General features: G+C 35.1%; 1 protein-coding gene across 1 annotated transcript in view; it reads left to right on the top strand.

The window, feature by feature from the left end:
* Positions 1 to 24,921, top strand: part of rabgap1l (RAB GTPase activating protein 1-like) — a 118,189-nt gene that overhangs the window by 21,510 nt on the left and 71,758 nt on the right. Inside the window, exons 11-13 of the mRNA XM_028026876.1 lie at positions 4,238 to 4,367; positions 10,643 to 10,736; positions 13,415 to 13,565. Of these exons, the coding sequence (XP_027882677.1) occupies positions 4,238 to 4,367; positions 10,643 to 10,736; positions 13,415 to 13,565 (375 nt within the window). The remainder of the gene's footprint in view (positions 1 to 4,237; positions 4,368 to 10,642; positions 10,737 to 13,414; positions 13,566 to 24,921) is intronic.

The following is a 24,921-nucleotide window of genomic DNA, read 5'->3' as shown; positions in this document are numbered from 1 at the left end:
AGAGTAAATCGCTAAAATAAGCCGAATGTCCTTGTGATGCTTGGATTTTGAAATCTTGCTATAAAATTTGAGAATCAGTATTTGGAAAACTAGGGGTCCTATTTTCCCAAACATTGATTTTGTTGCATTAAATAAAACTATGTTCCTGGTCATTTTTGTCAGCAATGATTTATTAATCTTTTGTAAAATATAGAGCAGTAATGTTTGTGTTGCAGCAGAGCCAATGCATTTAGGCATTATTAAATATTTAAAAAGCCAACTTGAGCAGGTCAGTTCAGCTGATTGAGTCTCAGTGGTAACTTCTGGCTACGAATCTGTCAGCTGTCGGCTATTAGCGATTTATTGTTTTGCAGTTTTACTCGGGTCATGTTAAGTTTATTGACTTATTTCAGAATTGGTGTCAGGGGGATAAAACAACCCAGATTGTATTAATTCTGAACTCGATCTATTCTCCCTAGACAAGCAGAGTTTCATTTTGGAGGGCAAGTATTGTGATGTAGAGGTTCACAAAGCAGATTGGAAATATGTGCAGTGCTTCCATTGCTTCTTAAATACTTTTTACAATTAAAATATAAGAAGTTATGAGAAAAGCACTATATATATATATTAGTCAGTAATAGTCGAAACAGAGGTGACATCCCACTAGTCACTGTAAAACAGGTTTTTACTAATATTTTGAAACAGGAGAGTCCAAAGTGCAGCCAGTTGCACATATTCACAGTAAGATTGATCCATATTCTGTTCCTGCTGCTGAGGATGGACAAATGAAATTAAATACCAACAAAATGAATGCAATCAATCAAAAATTTTTAAAAAGGCCAGTGTGCAAGTCCAGTGTATAATACATTATAGCAACAAGGCAAACTACTTTACAAAATGAAGATCCGAAATAACAACAAAAAAGAAGTGGCGGGTGACCAATCAGATTGATTCCAATTGTTAGCTGATTTTTTTACATTCATAAAGTAAAATCATTTAAAATATAAAACAATAAAAAATGGCTGTAGAGCAGCTTTCACCTTCAGGATTCTTGGAGAATGACCAATACTCTCAAGTATGTACTGTAATATACTTTTTAAAATAATGTAAGCCTTCAAAAAAAAAAAGAAAAACACAATAATTTTCATATTTTGTTTATTTTTGCAGACACAAAAGGTCCACACTTGACCTTTTGACTTGCCGTCCAAAGTGTTCAAACAGGAGTGTGACACGAACACATGCAGCCTGAGCAATTTTCTGCTGGTGCTTAAACAAACTGTTAAGCCATAAGCTTCCTCTTCTCTGTTTTAGAAAGCAAATCTTTTAGTTGGCCACAGGGACCTGGTGAATCAGTGAGGTGTGGGGAAGCTTTGGATTGTGAAAGCTAATAAGAGGCTCTGTCTCATTATTTGCTTTTGGGTAATTAACAGCAGCGCTTTGACTCGTTCGCCTGATTGCTTCTCTTGTTATCTCTTCGGTAAATGGAAGGGTGCTGGGCTAGTTCTGTGGTTCCAAGCTAATTAAAAGATAATATTGTGTAGAAGTTTTCACTGAAGATGACAATCAGAGGTGGTACAAACACAATAAATATGCAATCCTCTTGCCTTATTTTGGGAAGGAAAACATTAATATGAAGTACCATTGACCCATCTGTTAACCTATAGGAGTTGTTTGCTCAACTACTTGCTATTCTTTTAAACAAGCCTGCCAGTGCTGAATGTTCTTCCTTGGTTTTAAAGCTGTAATAAACCAAACCACTTGCAATATCTCTAGTAATAATATGGATTCTGAAATAAAAGGAGAAAAACAAAATTCTTCTGAAAGGAGCTGGATCGCTTACAGAGTAAATGTAACAACTGATGCCCAGAAAAGCAGAAAGGTCTATTTAACTTCAAGACATTTTATTAATAGTGGGGGTCAGAATCTTTTAATTTATTGCATATTTTATGTTTAGATTTTTTTTTTATCGATATATTTGTTGCATGTTACATTTTTGGAATGTGATACAGTCTGCAGAGATAGTTTCATTACTAAGCCACAAAAGGGACAAACATATACTCTGAATATATAATTCTTTATTTGTGCTGCCTAAATCTCTTGAGACTCATTATCTCATTTACAAGAGAGACCTGTTACATACACAACAATAAAATAACGTAACAAATGCTTGCTTACCCTCCCAATCTTCCTGATAAAATTATTGTGATCACTTCTTCTGACTTCTGATATTTCTAGATATAATTTTTTTTTTACATATTTACTTTAATTTTTTATAAATACATGTTTATTTTCAGTACAATTTAGCAAAACTGTAAAATTAACTGTGAATTTGTGGACAATCATAAAACTCTTAGAAATATATTAATCTGCACAGAGAAGCACCGAAATATCTCTTTTGTAGATGTAATATTGTGTTAGTAACTAATCAGTAGAAGACTTTTTGTGCACATAAATTGATATTATGCGGCTTAAGCGCAACCAGTGGAAAAATGTTTCACTTCTCTTGATGCATTGATTATTTTTGCATAATTCAAAATCCATGTCACGTATGTCCCAGGAGCCTTTTTTTGTCCAAATTTATTTTTCTTGTTTTTAAATCGGTGTGAATAATTTATGTAGTTCACTAATCTCTTGAAGAGGCCGCTGCAAACCAAAGCAAATTATTTCCTCAAGTCTCTGTAGATTATTTTTCCAGAAATAGTCCAGGCTGGATATCCTCAGCTATTTCGAGTTGTCGGCTCTGACTGGAGTTAGTCATTAGATGCCATGCGAGTGGGCGGATCAATGCAGCTCATTGATCCATGTTTTTTTTCTCTAGGTGGAAGAGATGGGCACAAGCACCAAAGTAATTGAATAGACTAGAAATAAACATCAGCTGCCTGTGACACAGAAGGTCAGATCTGATGGTATCTTTGTTCACTTACACTTTCTTTATTGCCTTTAGGTACATTTAAGATCCATGTTATCACCTGCTATGCTACTTTTAGTTTTTCAGAGAAGAATGTTGTATTGAGTCAGATTCTTCATTAACTGAAGTTGTTAACTTAGCAATAAAACAATGTTATAGTTTTAAGTGGGAATTTCCTTTTCCTCAAGTTATTCATGCTTTCTTAATATATATTTTAAGAAAAAACATAAAAATCACAGCCTATTTGTCTATTCAGTCACTTTATTTCCAGTTTATGATGCTCTATTTCATGTCAAGCTATGATGATTGAATCAAGTTCTTTATATCCACTACCTGCTCATATTGCATCAAAACAATCTTGATCTTGCTGCTTTACAGTTGGTTTTGACATACATTTGTTATTGGGGATTTTTTTTAAAAAACAAAACCACAAAAGAAAACAAAATAAATGTGTAGTGGCCAGATATAACCTTCCTGCTAATGTCTATGTGAAAAATATTTATCTCCTGCAGACAGAGATATACAATATTGTGAGAGTCTTCATAGTAAGACACTGTGTGTCCTCTGTGTTTGTTAGCTTCTCAGTCAAATATGTGTAGCAGACTTTCAATAAAAAGTAATCCTTTTGTTTTATGCAGCTTAATGTTTTCTAACAGTAACATTTTTGTGTTTTGTTTTTTTACCTTCCTTATCATCATTACATGGTGTCAAGATAAACGTGCGTCCTTGTCCACCTTTGTTTGTCACAGTTCCAGTTGTTTTAAGCTTTTAGCTTTTTATTATTGCTTTGACATTAGGTATGGACAAGTAGAAGAAACTTTCTTGTTGCCATTTGTTGAGTCCTGTTGAACAACAAAAATCTGCCTGACTTCAGTGGCATGTTCTCTTTTATTTCCCACTTTGAAAAGTGAAAGGTGAAGACAAATGGCTAATAGTCACCTTGTTTTTATACTGCAAGCAAACAGGAAGTCATAGATGCCATTAGACACTCTGACCACTTAAATATTTAATATGATTTGAAAAAGTGCTTCAGTTTTATTTGTTTTATAGGAATCAACAGGTGTGTGTTTTTTTTCTTTACCAAGTGACTAACTGGACACATAAATTTTACATTCTACTTGTGAAGTTATTTTCAATCTGTTTTCTCAGTGGTATGGTAGACAGCCTCATTCCTGTCAGTCTGCTCCAGGGCAGCTGTGGACATAATGGAGCTCATCACCATCAGTGTGTGAAAATGTGCACGAATGAGTGAATATAGTGTATAGAGTTTTGGAGTTCCCTGACTTGATAAAGCGCTACACAAGTGCAACATTTAAACATTTGTGATTATGTGTTTGTTTGTTTACACAGCAGGCCCCTGACAGGGTGAGTCAGAGTGACGCTGTGTATGAAGTGGTGAGCCTTCAGAGGGAAGCAGAAAGAAACATTGAAGAAAGGGAGCAGGTCACCTCCCATAATGAGGAAGAAGATGTCGATGAAGGTATGCTCCTTTTGTTTGTTTTGCTTTTGTTCAGTTTTCTTTTATTTTCCACTGTTCTGGGTGAAGTATTCTACCTTCTTGGATTGAAACAAAATGAACCAGACATAGCTTCACAATAACTTGTCCTTCGTAGTGAGATTGAAAATTGCACAAACATAACAGCATTCGCTCTACAAATTTGTTGTCCTTTCAGTACTGAGGAGAAACATGTTTACTTTCCTAAGCACAATAAAAGAAGAGTGATTCACCAATACGTTGTAGAATTGACGTTTACCTTCTCTTATTATTTTGCTTTCGCCGTGTGTCATAAAGCCTTTTTAAATTGGACTTCATATTGCAAGTGTTCGTTTTCTATAAAGGGTCACAAGCACCTTCAAACTGCCCTTCTGCAGCAAAGCTTTGATAAAAACCCTTGTGTACACTTCAGTGACAGAGATTCATCAACAGGAAAGCTTAATTCTGTTAGGCAAGCAAACACTGGCTAGGCAGCGTACATATTCATGCATGAGTTCGACATTGTTGATGTCGACCGTGGATTTGTTGATTTGTCCACAGTATTTAGCTGCGGGTCCAGTCAGGGGGGTATTTGTGTGATTATCCGCAGTTGTGAATGTGTCCGTGTGTCAACCAGAACCCGACCCAATCCTGTTAACGCCTGCAACACTGCAACGTTGACAACATCAAAGAGCCTTTATGTGCTGCTGTTTGGATGAAGTAAACAGCCTCCTTTAGTCAAGGACACCATTTGTTCGTATTTCTCTTCAATTTCAATAACACTATTGAACCAAAAACTAGGATTAGGGCCACTGAAAGAAAAATAAATCTGACTTTTTCCTCAGAATTCTTTAAAAAAAAAAACCCACACAATTAAAAGATAAGATCAAGTTTCTCTTTTCCTAATTTTCCAACTTTATTCATACCCCTTACTGATTTATATTTATATTTAGAGTGATATTTTAATTTTACTAACACTTTTTTTCTAACTGGAAATAAAATTAAGATTTTGAAGTTGCACATCTGTACGCGACTTTATCAAATATGAATAAAAAACCAAGAATTTCCTTTTTTTCAACAATTATATCCCATCTACAATGTACTATCGTTTAATAAATAGCCTTTTCATGTCAGAAACAGGCTTTTTGGTAGAAAGGAACGGATTTTATATCTAAATCTGCCCCAGTGAGAACAATGTTGTTTGTGTTGATGTATTTTAAACACATGTAAAAACACAATTTAAACAAAACAGACATAATCTACTTGCTTGAACCATTTGGAGCATGTTATTTTATACATAACCAAACTATATTGATATATTTCCATTATTTTGGTGTAATTTTCTTTATTTAATCGTTTAAGGTTCGTGTCTACTTTCCCATCCCTTTGATGCTGTCAATTTCCACACTGTGTGATAAATAAAGAATTATTCTAGAGTTGTCTAGTCTGATCAAGCATATAAAAAACTTATATTGGACCTATATATGTATTTTTTACAACCCATCTGACATTAACTTTTCTCTGCCTGAACAGAGTTATCCATCCATTTTTTCTCTTGAGAAAGTTAGTGAATCTATAAATTTGACCTATTTAGCAGATTGGATATTTTACTGCCAGTAACAGCCGTCTTTGCCGAAGGAATGAAGCCAAAACAGCAGTAATATTAACAGCCCCAGATAGACTCCAGAGGTTCCCAAACATGACCCAGTTTCAGGCTCTTCACCACAGGCTAAATGCTGCAGGTGTCTCGAGGTCATCATTCAGACTGCACACTGTATGATAACACTGATTTTAATGGATCTGTTTATTTTGCAGCTGCGTTTGTGTGCGTATATGTGAGCATATTCTTGTATACCCATAGAGGGCATTCCCATCCAGTTCTCACATAGCAGCAGAGATATTTCTGAAATATTCACCTGCCTTTAACTTTTTAATATTGTGTTGTTTTACAACCACAATTTTTAATTTTTTTAAACTGCATTTTAACGGATTAGACCAGCCTAAGTTAGAGAATACTTCAAATTTGAAGGAAAATTGCGTAAGATTTACAAACACAAATCTAAAGAATGTGAATATGAATTCAGCATAAGTTAGTTAATTGCTCTGCATTTATTTACAGATTTCAAAGTGAAAGAGCATATAACACGTCACATATGAAAAGTTAAAAAGTATAATTTTCTTTACACAAGTTTGCTGGATGTTTTTTTTTATTATTATTAAGTTTGTCCTCAAGCCTCAGAAATTGAGGTTTTATTCTCCTGTTTGTATAAACAGTCTTCAGCTATTTTCTCCTTGAAGAGGTAATCAGTATTTACACAATAAGAGAGAGAAATAGTCTGTTTTGTTCCTATCTGTCGAGTCACTGAGTCACGAGGCGTCCGCCAAGGCTGCGTCTGACTCCTTTCAACCGGCTCTGTTGGCGACATCCACAAACCTTTTTCAGCGACGCCCCTCTCCTCTGCCACTGCTGAAAATTGAAGGCTATCAGGGCTGTGAAGCTGGAGGTCACTTTTATTGTAATAGTAATGAATACACTGTCAAAGTAGACGCCACAGCAGTAAACACATTTGAATGTAATTCTGGTTAGGGTTTTTTTTTGTTGTTGAAAAGTGGAATGGGAAATTGGTTTGACACTGACATTGTTATTGTTTTTCTACTTTCTTGGACAAACATGGTTATGTCTCCAGCCTGACTCCTTTTCTGCTACATTTGATTTTGCAAGTATTATCTTTATGATACACGAAAGAAATGGCTTCTTGCTGTAACAAACCCAGTCCATTTGTGACTTCATCCTCACACAGATCCTGTTTTAATCCCACACTGAATGTGCCTCCCCCCATCACATATAAAGGTAATAGTAATGGTCCTTGTCTGCCCGGTTCCTTTTATCACCTGGTAAGTTGGCAGCAGCTTTGGACTCGTGCTTTCTTGCCACATGGCTCCAACAAATCTGAGGACGGAGGCAGCAGCTTTATGTTGGGTTTCTGAAACATTTGAAAGGCTTCATCAAGCATTTATAAAGACCTGAAAAGCTCCTGCTGAGGCTGTGAGGATGTTGGAGCCGCAGCGCATTCAGCATAACCACCTGCCTTTACTCATTTTGAAATGTCAAGGCCTGAGTAAGAGTCTTAAGCGGGAATGAGCGGTGCCTTTACACTCTCAGAAAGGTTGCAGTTGGGTTTTATTGTTCAGTTGTCTCTGAAGACCTGTGTTTTGTCACTTTAAATTTCTTTTTACTACATTTTTGTTGCTTTTATGCTTGTGTGACTTGTTTCTTTCTGATATCGCAACAGTATTAAAAGAGAACTTTAAACGTGTCGAAAAGGACTACGTTCCTTGTATTCCTCACTTTGCAAAGAAGGGAAACAGGAAATATGCATTTTAATTAGTGGTTGGAATTATAAACGTTAAGGTTTATCAGGATATTTTGTGGTGTAATGATAAAAGTGATGATGAAAAAATCGATCACAATCTGCTTTTGTAGATTTTAGGCCTCTGACTTTGTCACTGCATACAGTCGAACCCAAATACTCCTTTTAAAAATAAAATAACACAGGCCTTTACTGCTCAACAGCTCAGCCTAGCTGAACAGTCGTGTCCAGTGGAGCTCTTGAAGGAGAAGTATCACCACTTGCAGCAAGTGCAGCTGGAGGGATTCAAGCAGATACAGCCTCTTGTGTTAATCGGTTCAGACAATGCTCACCTTATAACTCCTGTCCGTCCAGTCAGACGTGGCCCAGCCCGTGCTCCTGTCGCTGTTTGCACCAAACAAAAACTTTTCAGATCAGTTATTGAAGTAGTTTTATTATGTTATTGTATTTAACGAACAACACATAATACCTCTTTTTAATCACATTTCAGAATGTATTAATGGCCTTATCACACAATCAATATAAATAATAAAATTAAGAAATCAGTCGACACCAAGTATTGAGTTTACAAACATTACCAATAAATGCTAATTATTATCATTTGTTTTTCCTGCTAAACAATACAATAACATCTGTTGTGCTATTTGACTTTTATAGAAGAGTATAAGTACAATTAAATTAGGGTTCGGTGATCTAGTTTAAACTCAATGTCACTTTGATTTACTGCAAAACACAACATATATGGCAATGTTTAAAATCTGTTTATCACTATGACAATGTTCAACTATAATTTAGATATTTTTCAACAAGTGGATCAGTGAATCCAAAGTTTTCAGTTGTTTTTCAACATAATGCAGAAGTTGACGGCATCTTTGACAAATTCAGTTCCAAAACAAAGAATAATACTTTGTTCACACTGCAAATCTTGATGCTCAATTCCGATTTCTCCGCCACTCTTGATGGTTTGTTTGTGTTTCTGATGGTGTCGTCATCTGACATGGTAAACAATCAGCGCATTCTGTAATTTTTCGCAGCGGTATGACAGGAGTTTAACTGATGCATTTAGGAGCATAAAGAGAAACTGAGCTTTCAGTAAATCAGATGCAGATGGGCAATGGTTGCTATAGAAACCTATACTCTTGATAGTCACAATATTTCCATTTTATACATTGCACTCATGGCACCAGCCACAATACATCGAATATATTAGTGATATTGCCCAGGCCTGCATTGTTTATATTCAGGTTCATAAATCAATAACTCATACATTTTCTCATCTGAGTTCAGTCTTCACTATGATGAAGACTACGGTAGTGGAGTTTGGTACTCAATCTTTGCCGCTGTCTTTCTTGTAAAAGGCAAGCTTTTTACAGGCTAATATTCCTGTCAAACTGTTACTTATCAACCTTGTGTTTCAGTAGCATAGTAATTAGCACCCTCGCATTGCCTTTCTGAAGAGAGACACCTGTAAACACCGGCACTCAAGGACTGGAGTTGCAGACCTCTGCTTAATAATATACCCAGATACGTAAAAAGATTTTGTACCATCATAGATGAAACTTAAAGATGAAGAATCTAGTGCACATTATTAATTTCCTTTTGGGATTAATAAAATATTTTTGAATTTGAATTTGAATATGTGCTACTAGTATGAAATTTACACTCATGCCTCTCAATGGTCGCAGTAATACCACTCTAATAATGTTATTTAATTTAGAGTAAACTTAGCAAATTTAGGTTTGTTCCAATGAAGATCGACTCACCTGGATATGACTACTGTTTAAAGTTGCTCCTATGACAGGACAGTTTAACTTGTTTTCTGATTGATTCAGGCATCTTAAAAGTCGTAGATTGTGTGCAGAGCATTGGACTTTCATCCCAAGATAATTTTGCATTTATTATATATAGAAAACGAAATTTAATGAACCATACAGAGTCTTTTTGGAGTAACTTTGCAACTTTTAAACCCTTCATCCCAATGAATATGCACTATAAAAAACTGAGCTCCATCGTAAGTGTCAAAATTCCAGCATTGACATAACATTAATTTCATTTTCTTCACATTTAGACCCAGATAAATAATTAGTCTTTACTGTTTGTCACTCTGCAATGAGATTAAAGCCACATGCTTACACATACACGTGTTTTTATATCCAGAAAGATATGTAACAAGAAACTATATGACACCTTGGGGAACATAATCACTATTTTTAGTATTTTATTTCTGCCTTATCTGTTTTCATTTTTTACATGTGAAATGCCAGTTAATAAAACCATTGACTGCCAAAAGGGTATTTGTGTTCCTTTTTTGTCATTCTGCTTTTTCGTACTGGAAATACATTTCAGCACTTGTCCCTATGCAGCATATGTTAAAGCAGCCTTACAGTCTGCTTCAGAAGACAAGTGGTTGGCCGTGCTGATTGCCTCTTGTCTGCCTCACGAACCAGCAGCCAGGAGAGCAGTGATAATGGAAGGTGTAGGCACTGTGCACACACTCCTGCCTCCATTAACTGTGTGGGTTCAATACCAGCTGGTTTTAAAATGTGCTGCAAGACTCCAAAAGGGTTTAGATTGATTTATTATTTAGTACCTAATATATATTTTGCAATTTCAAAGTAATTGTTGTTCCTCTTGAGTGATGGCTCCCACGAAGCTTCCACTTTGAACCCCAAATTTTTGCACCTGACATTCAGGAGGATGAGAAATGGCTTTGGTAGTTAACATAATTTTTCAAACCTCTTGAAATAGAGGTAAAACATTTGAAACAATCCTAAGTTGCACATTTTCCTCGCCTTACTGGACCAGCTAGTAACACAAAATAAACATGTGCACAGTTGTGTACAACTACGCAACAGTTTTATCTGACGAAATTGGATTAATGTGTCTCTATATACATCTTGTTTTCTGCAGATAGTGACAGCGAAATCTCCAGTGGGACTGGAGATGTCTCCAAGGACTGTCCGGAGAAAATACTGGAGTCATGGGGAGCAATCCTCACCAGATGGTAGGGCATCTAACGAGACAACATCTGAACACAGTGATGTCAGAAACATTAAAATAGATTGATATGGGAACTTGTTTCTTGAATCTTGACAGCTGGAATGAAGAGTAAGGTTAGAGAGTAATTATGTAAGAAAAACTGGGTTACAGTATGATAATTGGGTTCTTGTCTAGATCACTTTAGCCTTTTCAGACCCATTCAATAAATTAAAATATTTAGCCAGTTTATTTCAGGAACTTCATCTCTCTACGTGAAACACAGTACATATGTTAATTACACAGATGGACCTTTGAAAGCCTTTATTTCTGTTAATTATGGTAAGTAACAGGCTGACTGGAAACTCAAAAATTAAATCTTTTTACGATCAGTTAATTGGCTATATTTTCTTGATCATATACAGAAAGATTGCTGTTCTTGCAGTGCTAACTGCTCTATTTGCTAATATAAGATACTAAGACAGATGTCTGTTCTCCTAACAAAAAAACAAGGTTTTCCAGTAGAAGTAATGTCTGCTCTATTATTGCAGTTTGTATGCACCACAGGTTTTTGTTAAACTTGATGTTTGACAGCAAAATGATTTTAACACTATTTCATTTTAAATTGCGGTGGCACAGTGCCCGAGGGGCAGCAATTAACTTTTCATGTCAAACGTCCCCATCAGAACTGCATATCACTAAATTAGTCTGATGTAACAAACTGTTCGTTTTAATGCATTTTTGTCAGTAGCTTCATACAAAACCAAAACCTGAAAATACATTCAGGTTTTCAGGTTCCTCACTAAATTTCCATTTTGCTCACATAAAAAGAATGAATAGGAATTTTAATGGACAAAGAATATCAGCCAAAATCCAGATGAAACTTATTAATGAAAAGTGACATAAGTATTTTCACCCCCAAGCTAAACATAAGAAATGTAGATTAATAAGCACATCACTTCCTGTCCGATGTTTGCTCGCATCACAGAAAGGATTTTGATCCAATTCTCTTTCCAGAAATTATCTTGTTTTTAGTTGCTGCTTATCATTTAAAAGTTTCAAGCTTTTAATAACTTGCAAAGACCTTTTCAAGATTTAAATTTACCAAGTGATGTGTTACCACTGGTGTTCTTGGTGACTGTGCTCCCAACTGCCTTTAGATTATTAACAACCTTTTCTTTGTCTTGTTCATTCTCACTAGGATTTCACAATGCATCATAAATATGTTACTACACCATATCAGTATTGAATAAAGTTGTTTGGACTCCACTGAATAATGGCTAACTATATATGTACCATACTGTATATGTATTCTCTATGCTACTAGGACATTTTTTAATACCTCTGCAATAGAAACTTTTTTTTGATTGACAGCGATATGTTCTGGTAAAATTCTAAAGAAACTATTATTAGTTTGTTTTTCCCCCTCAGCTGCGTAAACTACTACTAGGATCTATTTAAGCAATAAATAATGTGTAAAGTAAGATATGGGGTAGAATCAAATACGTTTATATGTCTGTCTACCACCTTTTCAAACAAATGGTTGTGTTAGTCTGTATTAATTATTAGTTGTTTGAATGTGAACAAATTTGAAATAAGCAACATAAACCAAAATAAACCCAAGCAGAAACACATTAACACACTATGTGTTTATCACAAGCCATATAGTAATTGGAACATTCACCAATATTATTGCATAATGTACGTTTTCTTAATGTCTGTATAAGGCAAGGTGTGTCATTACCTTTTCAGCCAGCTTTCTGCTAACGGTTGTGCAGCCAATTTAAGTTTTGTGCATATCTACTAATGGTTAGCTAGATAATATTTGACTTCCCTTTGGTCTTTCTCGGGCTGTTGAAGAGATTTTAATGGAAATAACTGATTATGGACAAGTGGGCTTCATAGGATCAGGAATATCTTAGGTTGTTTAATCTGCATCTCACATTGGGGTCATAATTAACCAATAATAATAATAATCAATGTGAAAATGTTGGCTTGTTTGTAAGGGATCAAATCAATTAGATTCAGACCAAATCTTGATTTCTACAGTACCAGAAAATTGGTAACTTTCAATTTCTTACCAAATGTTCAAACATAAGAGTATCAGCAGAAGAAGAAAAAAATATATTTTTGGATGTTTTCTTGGAATTTCAACAAAATTACATGAACCATTGGTTGATTGCTTTTAAGATGGCTTTCATAAATGTATCATGATGATTAAAAGCATCATTACACTGAGGAGAGTCTGTCTGTTTCCAGATTTAATGGGTCTGGTTATAGTAACATTGACAGTAAAATTTACAGTGGCATTGTATCTTACTATATTAGAACTATACATAAAAACAACCAATTTGTTCCAAAACAACTACTTAAATTATGATTGGCTTCGGAGAAAAAGCTTAGGACATTTCAATGAGTCATTCATTGAGTCAGCTTAAATTGTAAACCACCAATTGTTGACAATTAACATTTTGCTGGAGCGCACTTTGCTGGAGCATGCGGCTGAAATGGAAAATTAGAATAGATGTTTTGATTAGTCATTATATACAATTAAAAAATGAGCTTGGATGGATCACACCAGAAGAGAGAATTAAAAAATCTAATTTTAAAGAGCTGTACAGGTGCACTTCAGGGTAATAAAGTCCTGTGTGTTTTTTTATCTTTTATTTTTAAGTTTTCAATGTTATTTTTTTTTTTTTCCAAAAGGCATGGGAACCTGTCCACTCGTCCAAAGGGTTTGCCCTCATTGGTCCGCAGTGGCATTCCCGAGCCACTCAGAGCCGAAGTCTGGCAGCTGCTGGCCGGTTGCCACGACAACCATGACCTGCTTGAACAATACCGCATCCTCATCACCAAGGTAATGCACAGACACATAGACCTGGAGAGACGGCTACTTTCAGAAATGTGGTTTTGTGATGGAAAATCGTTTACGAAGCTCATCCAGCACAGGCTGACAACTGATTGTATAATTTCTTTCAGTTTTAAATGTAAGAAACTTTCTGGTTCCTTTTAGCCACCTTCCTATCTATGGTGGTGCACATTCTATTTTCTCAATGTTTCAAAACCACTAACATTTTTCTTGAATAATACTCCTGTGGTTCAGGTTCCATTTAGTAAGATATCAGAAATATGATGGCGTATCTTATCATGTAAGCTGTTAGTCAGCTGTGTATATGTTGCAAATTCCTTGGACTTCTTTGTTAAGCAACTTTTTGTAGTACAAACAAACAGAGCTCCGGCATCACCGCAGTGCAATTCTTTACTGCTTTTTTTAGTTCGTTTGTTTGTTTTTAAAATCCCAGCAACTCATCAAACATGAGTTTATCAGAGTTTAATTTTACAAAAAAGAGTGATGAAAACAACTGAGCACATTTATGCCAGTGCTACAAATAATTTTGCTAATGTTTATTCTATAGTATGCCCCATATTTTTGTCTAGTGGTTACACCATTCTGTGCAATTGTTGAGAATTATACAGTTCTCTCTATGGTATCCATACTATGTCAACAATCACAAATGTCATTGTATTTAGTTGGAATTTTTGTTTCAGAGCAACAAAGAGTAAAATTTGTGAAATGAAATGAAAATAATACATGGATCTGAAAATGTCTCCTTTTAATGTAGTTTTTTTAGCTTAATAAGAGGTGCTGGATGTCACATCTCATTAGTCAAACGTGAACGAAAGACACATTTCTTTCTCTGTTTTCATATTATCAGAAACTGTTTAAATATCCAAGTTTGTGAGCACAAACAAGGAATTTTCATGTTCACATGTCCAAAGTGTACAGACACATCCTCTATTATTCTAGTCAGCCTTGGAAGTTTTTCTTGTGTTTTCATGGAGAACTCCTGAGTCGTGAGTTATTGAGAGAGTACGAAGTGTTTTCTATTTGTGTTCTCCAGTATTTGCAGCGTCAGTGACACTGTTGTTCGTTAGAGCCGTTCCTCTGAACTTTGTGGCAAGTCAGAGATCACTTCAATTTAGCTGTGACATTTAAGTGCATGCACTGCTGTTACAGCTCAAAGTGGCCTTTTGCCCCCCAGAGAGCTTCCAGGAATTCAAAATGAATTGTTAGACCTTTTATATTTAGCACAGTTTTAGCTGTATTCCCACACTTAAACTTATCTTTCATGAGTTTATGGGTTAGTTTGAGTTTATTGTGGTCAAGATGGCCTTGTGTAAGGTTTATTTTACAGGTATTCACTAAACAGTGGTGAACTACTTCAGAAAGTTTGAAGTTGAGCACTTATGTGGAGTGAAAACAGTCAAAGCATGCATCTAGTTTCTGACATTAAGGTTTAATTTCTCAAGATTTTTCCCCAAACAAGTTTTATCCTAAAACAAACAGACAATTCATTTAAAGATTTTTCATAATATACAAGGTCCTGCAGACTTTACACAAGTGCCTGGATGCAGACTTTAACATGTGAAATAAAAAAACACTCTAGAATAAATGTGAGTCTCATTAATAGTTAAACAGCGTTAATTTTAAAAGCTCTTTTTCCTCATTGCTTGGCGGAGAAAGGCTCAGGGCGCCATACGGAGAAAATTACTTCTTGACTTTCTGTAGTTATGGAAAATATGTTGAAAACAAAGCAAGTGTGTTTACGTCTTTTCAGCCTGTATTGTGTTCTCTGTTTGATTTGGACCTAGTTTATAAGATAGAGTTGGACTTACATTGCCTGTTCTTTACTCTTGCAGAATTGCTAAAGTTTGAAATGCTCGCGATAAAACAGTTAATGTTCAATGACAGATTTTTCTTCTTTTTTTAAATACAAACTAGGGATAATATCATGTTATTTGCTGTTATCAGGATTCATATTTAGAAGAATTGGTAAGAATTATGATTCATCAACAGTAAACTCTAATTGATGTTTGCAAACCCCCAAAACTGTATTAATATTTTTGTGAAGTCTGCAAATATTTAATTTTAAATGACACAGCGTTTGTATTTTGTTCCAAAAAATGTTGATTAGAATGTCTCTGGTATCTGTTTCATGTTTTTTATAACCACAGGAAGCATTGTCATCTGAAACAGAACAATAATACTTTCACAATGATAGTCAGTTGGTTTAGTGTTGCAAAAACTCTGGGACTATAGTGCTGCTCAATTAACAAGTGACTCAGTTAGAGAAGTAAAGTTCAGATGTAGGAGTATTAGTCACACACAGACACATCTGTTAATTACAATTAACACAGAATGAGAATACAACTTTATGTAACTTTGCCATATAGAGATACCTGAAAATGTGCAAAGCACTTGAATTATTTTCCTTCCACTTGACAAAATCCTACTAAAAAACTCTACTAAAAATCAAAGTTTGTGGTTGCCCCTATTTTGTTGTGCAGCAAATTGTTAATTTGCTCCACATTTTTTCAGACAATGTGCTACACATTTATATATTTTCCTCAGTATTTAATAATCCATCTAATTAATTAATAATGACATCATTCATTTTATTTATAAAGCAGCATTTGAGGAACTCCTGCAAACTGCTATGAGATTCTTGTTGAAGAACATTTTGACCGTAGATATACAGTTCAATGGGAATGCTTCCAAATACCGAGAAAAAACTTCTGAATTTAAAGATATTAGTAAATAAACCTCCCACATATACTTTCCCTCATTATGGTGTTGTTTAGTAAATTGAAATGATTTTGGTGATTCTATCTGACTGATTTAACTTCAGTGAAACAAAAAGTGTCTGGTTTAAACTGTTTGTAAAAATACTGGGTGTTGTTAAACTCTGAGACACTTAGTATGTGCCATTCTGTGGTTCTTCCTCTGCATCTTATCAGAGCCCTGATTCATTGTTGCTCTGCCTAACCTCGCTCTCCCCAGGTGCTTTTCTTTCCCTCCCTCACTCTTGTTACATAACAACAAACCTCTGTTGTGGAGTGCATTCTTTCTCGTTCTTCTGTCTCCACCGCACCCACATCCTCTGTGTTTCCAGAGTAGTGATGGTATTGATAGGCGGTAGGCTGAGCTATTATTAGCCGCACCAAATGAATGGAAGTGAAGGTAGATGGAGAAGGGAGAGTGAGGAAATGGAGACAAATGGCAAAAGCTATGTGGAGCTGGTTAATGTCTGTTTGTGCTTAGAGATGACTTTAATGCTGACTGAACTCAAACAACAGGATTGTTAAACTTATGTGGAGAAAACTAAGCTACAAATTAGTGTTTTCTATCAAACATTGTGCTTGGAACAGAAAGTGGGGTCTTTTATTCATCAGGGAATTTGAAGGTGACTTATTATGCTTCGTTGGATAGGTTAGGTTAGGATAGGTTTATGAGCTACACAAGACATGTTCATTACATTTTTTGCGCAAAATCATTCTTGAATATTCAGATTTTAGTCTGCAAATTTCTGCCTATTTGAGCTTCATTCAGAATGAGCTGTTTTTGGGTCTCTTGTCACTTTAAATCCAAGGAAGCTGCTGCTGACAATGGCCCCTGAGCTCAACATTTACACTGGCACTGCAAACAGATGCCCAGTTATACAGCTGTACATTTTTGAAAAGCATTAGTATAACCTCCTACACAACCAACAAGAATGCAGCAAGTAGTTTCTGGATGGTAAGTCAACAATAAAACACTCGTCTTTTCCAGCAGGCATTGTACAGCGCATACAGCAGTAAAACCAGCTGACCAATCATGCTGGAGCTCTGATTGGGTTGCTAGGTAACAGCACACTGCCTGTCGATTGTAACTTAACAATCAGGAGATTTTTGAATTTTTCAGACACCAAAAAACATAAACGTTTTGCCAAAAACATCAGGGTATTTTTTAAGCACTTGGTCTGTTTTTAAAAGCATTTGAGATCCAAATGGAAGTATGAAATTATTTTTGTATAGTCACATTTAAGAGGTTTTAACAATATGTGCATCACATCCAGTTTGCTTGATATCACCACCACTGCTGTCATGCTTACTATTGGACTAGACTCTTTTTACTCACCACAACAAATACTGTCCATGTCACACAGAAATTCGCCTCAGGGCAGCTGCGATTTTTCTCTGGATGTGCCGCTCTGTTTGGAGAAAGAGTTAGAGGGGTTGCTGTTGACATTTAAACAACCTACGTATCCCAGGAGCTGAACAAGCCCAAGATGTGCTGCCACGCTTGAACCCCCAGCTTAAAAAAGCTCAGCCAGCTATTTCTAGCCCTGATTTTCCAAAAACCAATCTTGCTTAAAGCACAGGCGTTCTGCTAAGTGAGGGTCAAGATCCCTCTTCCTCACGTTTGATGGCTGTAACCAGAGGCCCGGAACAGCAGTTCCCACCACTGCAGGCGGTATGGGGCTGAAGGTCTTTCAAGGAGAGCGTTTCGTCGAGAAAATTGATTTTTTTTTTTTTTTCCCTTTTAACTTTAGTTTCAATCATTCAGCCATTTGCCTTAGCTGGCAAAATATTGGCATTGATGAGCAGAATATGAGCTTTTGTACAAATCTTTGGTGATAAAGATCATGTATACAAAATCACAACTTTGAAAGCCTTTAATCTGAGGCTATCAATACAGGTGTATCCTAATAAATGAGAATATCTAAATATCATCACAAAAGTGAAACTCATGTTGTATATATTAACAAATAGAGGTGTACTTCATACTTTTATTTATTAACTTTAAAAATATTTTACAGCTACTGGTAAAAATTAACTCTTTCAAAAATGTAAAATATTACACAAATTTTTCTTTTTTATATATAAAAATCGCCCACTCAAACATTCAGAAAACTCCTGATGACATTTCTACAGTAAAAAGTGAGAAGCTGGCTAATCAGAGTGCAACATCTAGGAGTATTATATGAAAATTAAGTGGAAGGAAAATGTGTGGCTGGAACAAAAATAACCGCAACCTTGTGATTTGTGTCATTGGACATCTTACTTTATTTTGGCAGAGTAAATAATGGCAGTCATCAAAATTCGATTAGATATGATTACATTTCTTTGTTGTTGATGAGATCTACAGTATGTCTGTGTTTAAAATCTATAATTAAGGTTTTTAGCTGGTATGATTTTATGCCATCAAAACTAAGTTACAATACTCTTACAGCAGTGCAGGTTGTCTGTGATGTCCCAAATGACTGGAAAAAAATACTTCATCAACTTTACTGTTTGTCACATTATTACTACTATAAATGTCCAATTTAACAAAACTTACCTATTGTAGTTTAATATTTTCTTGTTCTTCACCTCTTACATGTTTACTGTTCCAAATTGCACATACACTCTCTGGTCTGAAAAATATTCATCTCACTGGTGTAAGGTACAGGGATTTCCCACAAACTACATGTTACCAAATTGAAAGGGATTACCACTTTTACAATGTAAATAAAGCTGTCATGTTTAAAGTGCTGCACAATCACAATACCAAAGAAGACCATGTGATGCAGATAAAAAGCACCATTTTACGGCATTGATTTCATTGAAGTATCTGGTGGCATAAGATGCTTAATATTTATGTTTCGGCCACTCGCCAACTTGGTGACAGTCTTTATTGTTGTCATTCACTCAAACGTAGCAACAGCCGTGTAGCCCAGCTGTAATAATACTACGCCCCCGCCTGATAACCCACACGCACACATGGAGTACAATGTACATAAGATGAGCTGCCATGGTAACTGCAAGGTTCTCCGGGCTTCTCTTGTCTTGAAGTTGTCACCATGACAATTCTGTCTCTGCTTTCGCCTTTGTGTCAACTTTCTCCTTCAGTTGATTAAGTACTTGATATTTGGATAATTGGAAACTGTGTAGGTGGTGAGCTGCTCACAAATCCCATGTATTCTGGAAACCACTGCAGACATTTGAGTGTGGGATTTGAAGGTGGATGTTTTCTGACAGCATTACGTCGGTTTGCTTCATTGCAGATAAACCCACAAAATGAAATCATGTTGCTTGGAATTGCTTCGCTATATAATGGCAACTATTACAAACATGTTTAGTCATTCCTTCATATACATAAATATGTATATATATTTACAAATTTTGACAAATCACTTAATTTAAACAGAATCAATAAAACAGGAGATGTATTCTGACCATTGTGCTTGGATTGTTTAAGCTTAGATGCCAAATAATTTTAACTGTTTTTTCTGCATTTGTTTTTATTTTAAATTATATGATTAATAAGTTGCAGCAGTTATCCAGCTGACATACAAACAATTTGCAGTTACAAAGAGAAATCAAATGCCGTCTCTCTCCCTTTTAATTTCATCCTGCAGTTTTTATCAAAATCATTGACCTTTCCATTGAGTGGTCTCCTCTGCGCATTCAAAGAAGAAATATGTCTCAATATCTTTCAGGATTGAATCTAATTTAGAATATGATTATTCTTCAGCTAGAGATGTTTAGAAGAATCAACCCAATGTTTATTGGATACAAGGATTTAATAATAATCTACTTACTAATATATCCTCTGATTAATAACACAAAAGAAACACAAATAAGATCATACAAAAGCTAACAAAGAAAGATGAACAACCAATTAACAAGAGTGCAATTTCAAAATAATACTAAGCTGATTAAAGATCTAGCATTTATTAATAGACTACCAGCCTTTCAAAAGCCCAAATAAAGGTGTTAACATCATAATTTTGATTCGCATCTTTATTTTAATCTGGCAAAAAGTAACACATGAACAAGATTCTGATCAGCCCTTAATCAGAATTAACTCTCAGCACTGAAAAAACATCTTGCAAAGCTTTTCAACTAAACTAGTCTAACCGTACAAGGACGCAAACAAAAACCATGCTTATTGCAACTGGTTTGCAAAATCTTCTTCAAGGATTCCCAGGTTTGGTTTGAGTCCCATTTCTGTCTCCAAAGGCTGCTTGTCTGGGGGAGGAAATGTTAGGAGAGACTGATGAACCAGTTAGAAGCAGCCTGGGTCCTGATCCAACAATTGTTTCTACACAAGTTCTTTATACTTAGAGAGACATCTTAATCACTGTAGCCAGTTTGTAGTCACATTAGGTTTTTTCTAAACTGTGTAATCAGTCTGTTCAATAAATGAAAGAAAAATATATTAACATTTTTAAATTACAAAAAAAATCCAGTTTCGAATTTTAAAAAAAGACACATTTCTATAAAAAATTAAAACTGTTCTGACCACAGCATGGTTCTGCTAAAACATTTAAAAACGTGTTTTGTGTTGATGAAAGTTCAAGACATGCTTCACCACAATGTACAGCTAATCTTGCAACAATGTAATCTGTCATACTTCTAAATTGCAGTAAAATTTCATCCTTGCTCATAGGTCATATTTTCTTTCTTTAGCATCCTCTAAAATCAATGTAGTATGGTAACTCCCCATGCAGATATTCACAAACATGCTGTTTGTACATCTATCTGACCTTGTGGATTGCAGAAAAAGTTAATGCTCATTTATGGCGGTTAGAAACATGCAGCGTAAGCAGTGTCTGAATGTCCTCAGTGCTGGTGTTTCGACATTGACACTCTTTAGGCGAATCTATAGTTGGACTCTGCTCATGTTTATATATAAGCATTGTTACCCTGACATGGGTGTGTCCTCAACAAATCTAACTCGCCTCCTCAGTCATGAATGGGGAGAAAAATAGTTTTAAATGTCCAAAGTCTTGTCAATCACATCTTCTTATATAAGTACACACAACCTCCTCTATAGCTAATCCCCATGCTGGTATCTGAAGGGACCAGCTGCAAAGCAGCTCCACAGCTCAGCAACACTGTTTCCATTATGGCCTCTTTGCAAAATAAGTCTATTAACAGCACAACTGCTATTCTAATTTCTGAATAACTCTTTACATGGCATCCCTCATGCTCCCATTCACATACACTATCTGAAATTAACTAACATGACTTTTAAAGGCCAAGTGGCTAACTAATAAAAATAATACATCAAAATAAAACAAATACTTTAGAAGCATTTATAAAAATACATGTGATAACCTTGAAAGCAACAAAAATTAATCAACTTAATTTTTTTTTATTCAATGTGTCATTCCAGATTTACTCTGCTGTTAAAAAAGTGTTAGTTGTCTTACAGATTTTTGCTACTTTTGATTTTTTTGTTACACTTATGTTTAAAAATTACAAAGATAACCAGATCAAAAAAGGTTTAAATAACAGCTTAATTTATTATAGGGAAAAGTGTTGCCAACTGTGGTGGCAGTGATCAAGCACAATATAGGACAACCTTTTGCAGAATTACTTTAATTCAAGCACAGCAAAAGGAAAAGTAACTATATAGCAGAGGCAAATACTTCTCATAGGTTTATTTAAAGAAGTTAATAAAACAGCCATACATGATATTTGTTATGACTGTAAATGTGCTGCAGTACAGTGATGAATTCATTCACTGTGGGTAAATTAGCATAGCCTCTGAGCTCCTCTGACACGGTTATGACAGGTCCGATTAGGAAGATCCTGCCTCCAGCATCTTCTCTGGTCACAACATCTCTGTGTCTCAGTCTTATGCAGACTGTACTCTGACAGCTCTGGGAATATCAAGCTTTTTCATCCATAATGCAGACCCACAAGAGCTTCTCTATTGTTGTAGACGTTAATAAAGACATTTCACTAATTGTTTACTCAAACCTCTCTTCTTAGTTTTTTTCATGATACAGCATTTTGTTATTGAATCATTTGTATAAATTTATCAGATTTTATAAAACATTTGCTTAAACACTTGGTGTACCGTAATAAAATAAGGAATATAATATATTGGATTTGAATATGCAGGATCCTGATTAGGAACTGATTTAGAGGATGGACATGAAAATTATGAGTGTAATTTATTAATTGATGCATCAAAAATTCTCTAAAAGGAGAGCTAAGAATAGTATAGTTTTTCTGTATAAACTCATCCATTCAGTCATTATGCATTAATTCTTTACTACATCAGAATTTCCCTTAGCAATATATTAATGTTTTCCTGTCCACATAGAATTGAAAATCATTACCAGCCTTATTTGGATGCAGATTTGGGAGATCATTAAAAAAATTGTGGCCTAAAATGGTTCCTGGCGGAACCCCCATTTCAATTTTACGATGACAAAATGTAACATTATCATTTACAACAGACTATTAAAGTTCCCTTAGGCATGATTCATATCATGAAACTAACTTCTCACTGTTAAGAGATTTTAAACAAGAGGACAAATATTTGCTGTAGTTTTCTGATGTGCTTTGAAGCCAAACACCCTCTAATTTAGATGTAAACTTCTCACTTATACGGAGCTGTTCAGTTGAGACTGAAATCAGCAGGTGCCCTGGGATGGATGGGGTTGGGATGCTGAGAAGCAGCGAAAGGTGAATCAGCTTCCACCTTCGTTTCCCAGTGGCCCTGCTGGCTTTGTTTTGGAGCAGAATGAATTATTAACGGTAGCCTTCTGGTCATGTTTTTCATCAGTGTCCACCACTAAAGGTAAAGATCACTGTGCTGAGAGATCCCCTTTGACTGGCTCTGTTCATAAAGAGTAGAACTGTTTACCTAAAAGTATTGTGGTTTTTCACACCATCACCTTTTTATTTTTAGCTTTCCTCTCTTCATCACAGCTTTCCTTTGTTTTTTTATAAGGTAGGTTGTCGAATTTCAACAGAAGTAACAGTTAATCTCATTACTGTCTTCCAGTGAAAGTACCTGACTGCTGTGCTGTTTTCTAAAACATACTATTTGAATTAATGCCTTAGGTTACTTGTTTAATAAAGAAAAGAAATGTTTTAAATAGACATCAAAAGAATATATTTGCATTTTTCCAATGATTGTATTTATGCTAAATTGTCACTGACGTCTTATAGATGCACAGGAAAGGTAAACTCTGAACTAAATCAGGAAACATGTTGTAGAGAGTCCAGCAAACTAAGTGATTTTGATCCGTTTTTATTTATTTTTTTCACCGCTTGTAGCCTGGGCGATTGAGTGGGCAGCACAAGCAAATCATTTTGGAGCACCACTCAAATTAATGTAATACTTTCATATTTTTGTAAGCTTCATTGCCTGGCCAATATAAAAATGGTCTGGTAAACTACTGGAGTAGACAAGCTTGTTTTTTATTGTTTATTATTTTAAAAGTTTCTGTAGAATGAAATAAAGGATGAATTCTTCGTTATGCTGTCACCTGCTTTTTTTTCTTCAGTTCTTGTAGAATGCCAAATAGACTAGTCCTCTAGGAATAGTTACCTTATAAGCAAGTTATTTTTTTCTTTAAACTAAATATTTTAGAAATCAGTAAGTGTAATTATAAAGCAAAATATTTTGATTTATGTTCTCTGCCATTGAAGGACCATTATACGCCATTGAACTCTGATTTTATGATCTCTCTACTTCATTAAGTGATCTTTAAAATCTAGTTTGTCTCCAAAAATGGAAGAGTTAGACATTAATGTCTCACATTTTATGAAATGCAGTCCTATTTGGATTTAATTTTAGGTTTAATCTATAAATGTCACTCTGTATACACTGGAAAGAGTTAATTAACAATATGCATAAAATCTTTGCAGTTTTAAATTGTGTGCTAAATGGTCATTATTAAAGACGGTAGCTGTTCACAGTGCTGTAAACATGAATGAAAAATTTAGTGGAAGAAAAACATTTAGATGATTTTATAGCAAGGTCTTTTAAGAGTTTGGGGAGATTTACAAAACATGGGTTAAGGACTGAGCCTCTGCAATCAGACGGATCCTGAAAACTAGGCTAGAACTGGCAGTTTCCTTATCTTAAACATTTGTTCACAATATAGCTAATTTTAGCTTCTATATTGTTTTTTCATAGTGAATAGTGTTTAATCACTAATGGGTAAACTATCCTAGTGATAGCCTTTATGCTAATGTTAGCTTTGCAGCTAAAATTAGCATTTTAGCTAATTTTAGCATTTTAAAATTTTAGCATTTTAAAATTAGCATTTTAGCTAATTTTGATAAAAAGCTAAGCTTAACACACTGAATGAAGTGTGTTAATGTTAGTCAATATACTAGTGATAGTTCACATGTTATTGAGAGCATTTTAGCCAACATTACATTTTACCTAATTTTGACCTAAAACCCAAGTGAACAGACTAAATGGAGTGAGTGAGTTAAAGTTTATAGCACTCAACATGGACCTACGTTTTAATAGACCCCACATTATTGTGTTAAAAAATATATACGTTTCAACTGGCTCTGTTCTGATTTATTAAGATGCACTTACATATTGTAATAATTAAAATGTAAATATTCCCAGTTAAGATTTGCTCTCC

The sequence above is a fragment of the Xiphophorus couchianus genome, chromosome 9 (genome assembly GCF_001444195.1).
Source record: "Xiphophorus couchianus chromosome 9, X_couchianus-1.0, whole genome shotgun sequence".
NCBI lineage: Eukaryota > Metazoa > Chordata > Actinopteri > Cyprinodontiformes > Poeciliidae > Xiphophorus > Xiphophorus couchianus.
Note: the sequence above shows the minus strand (reverse complement) of the source record. Positions and strands in the feature narration are given on the sequence as shown.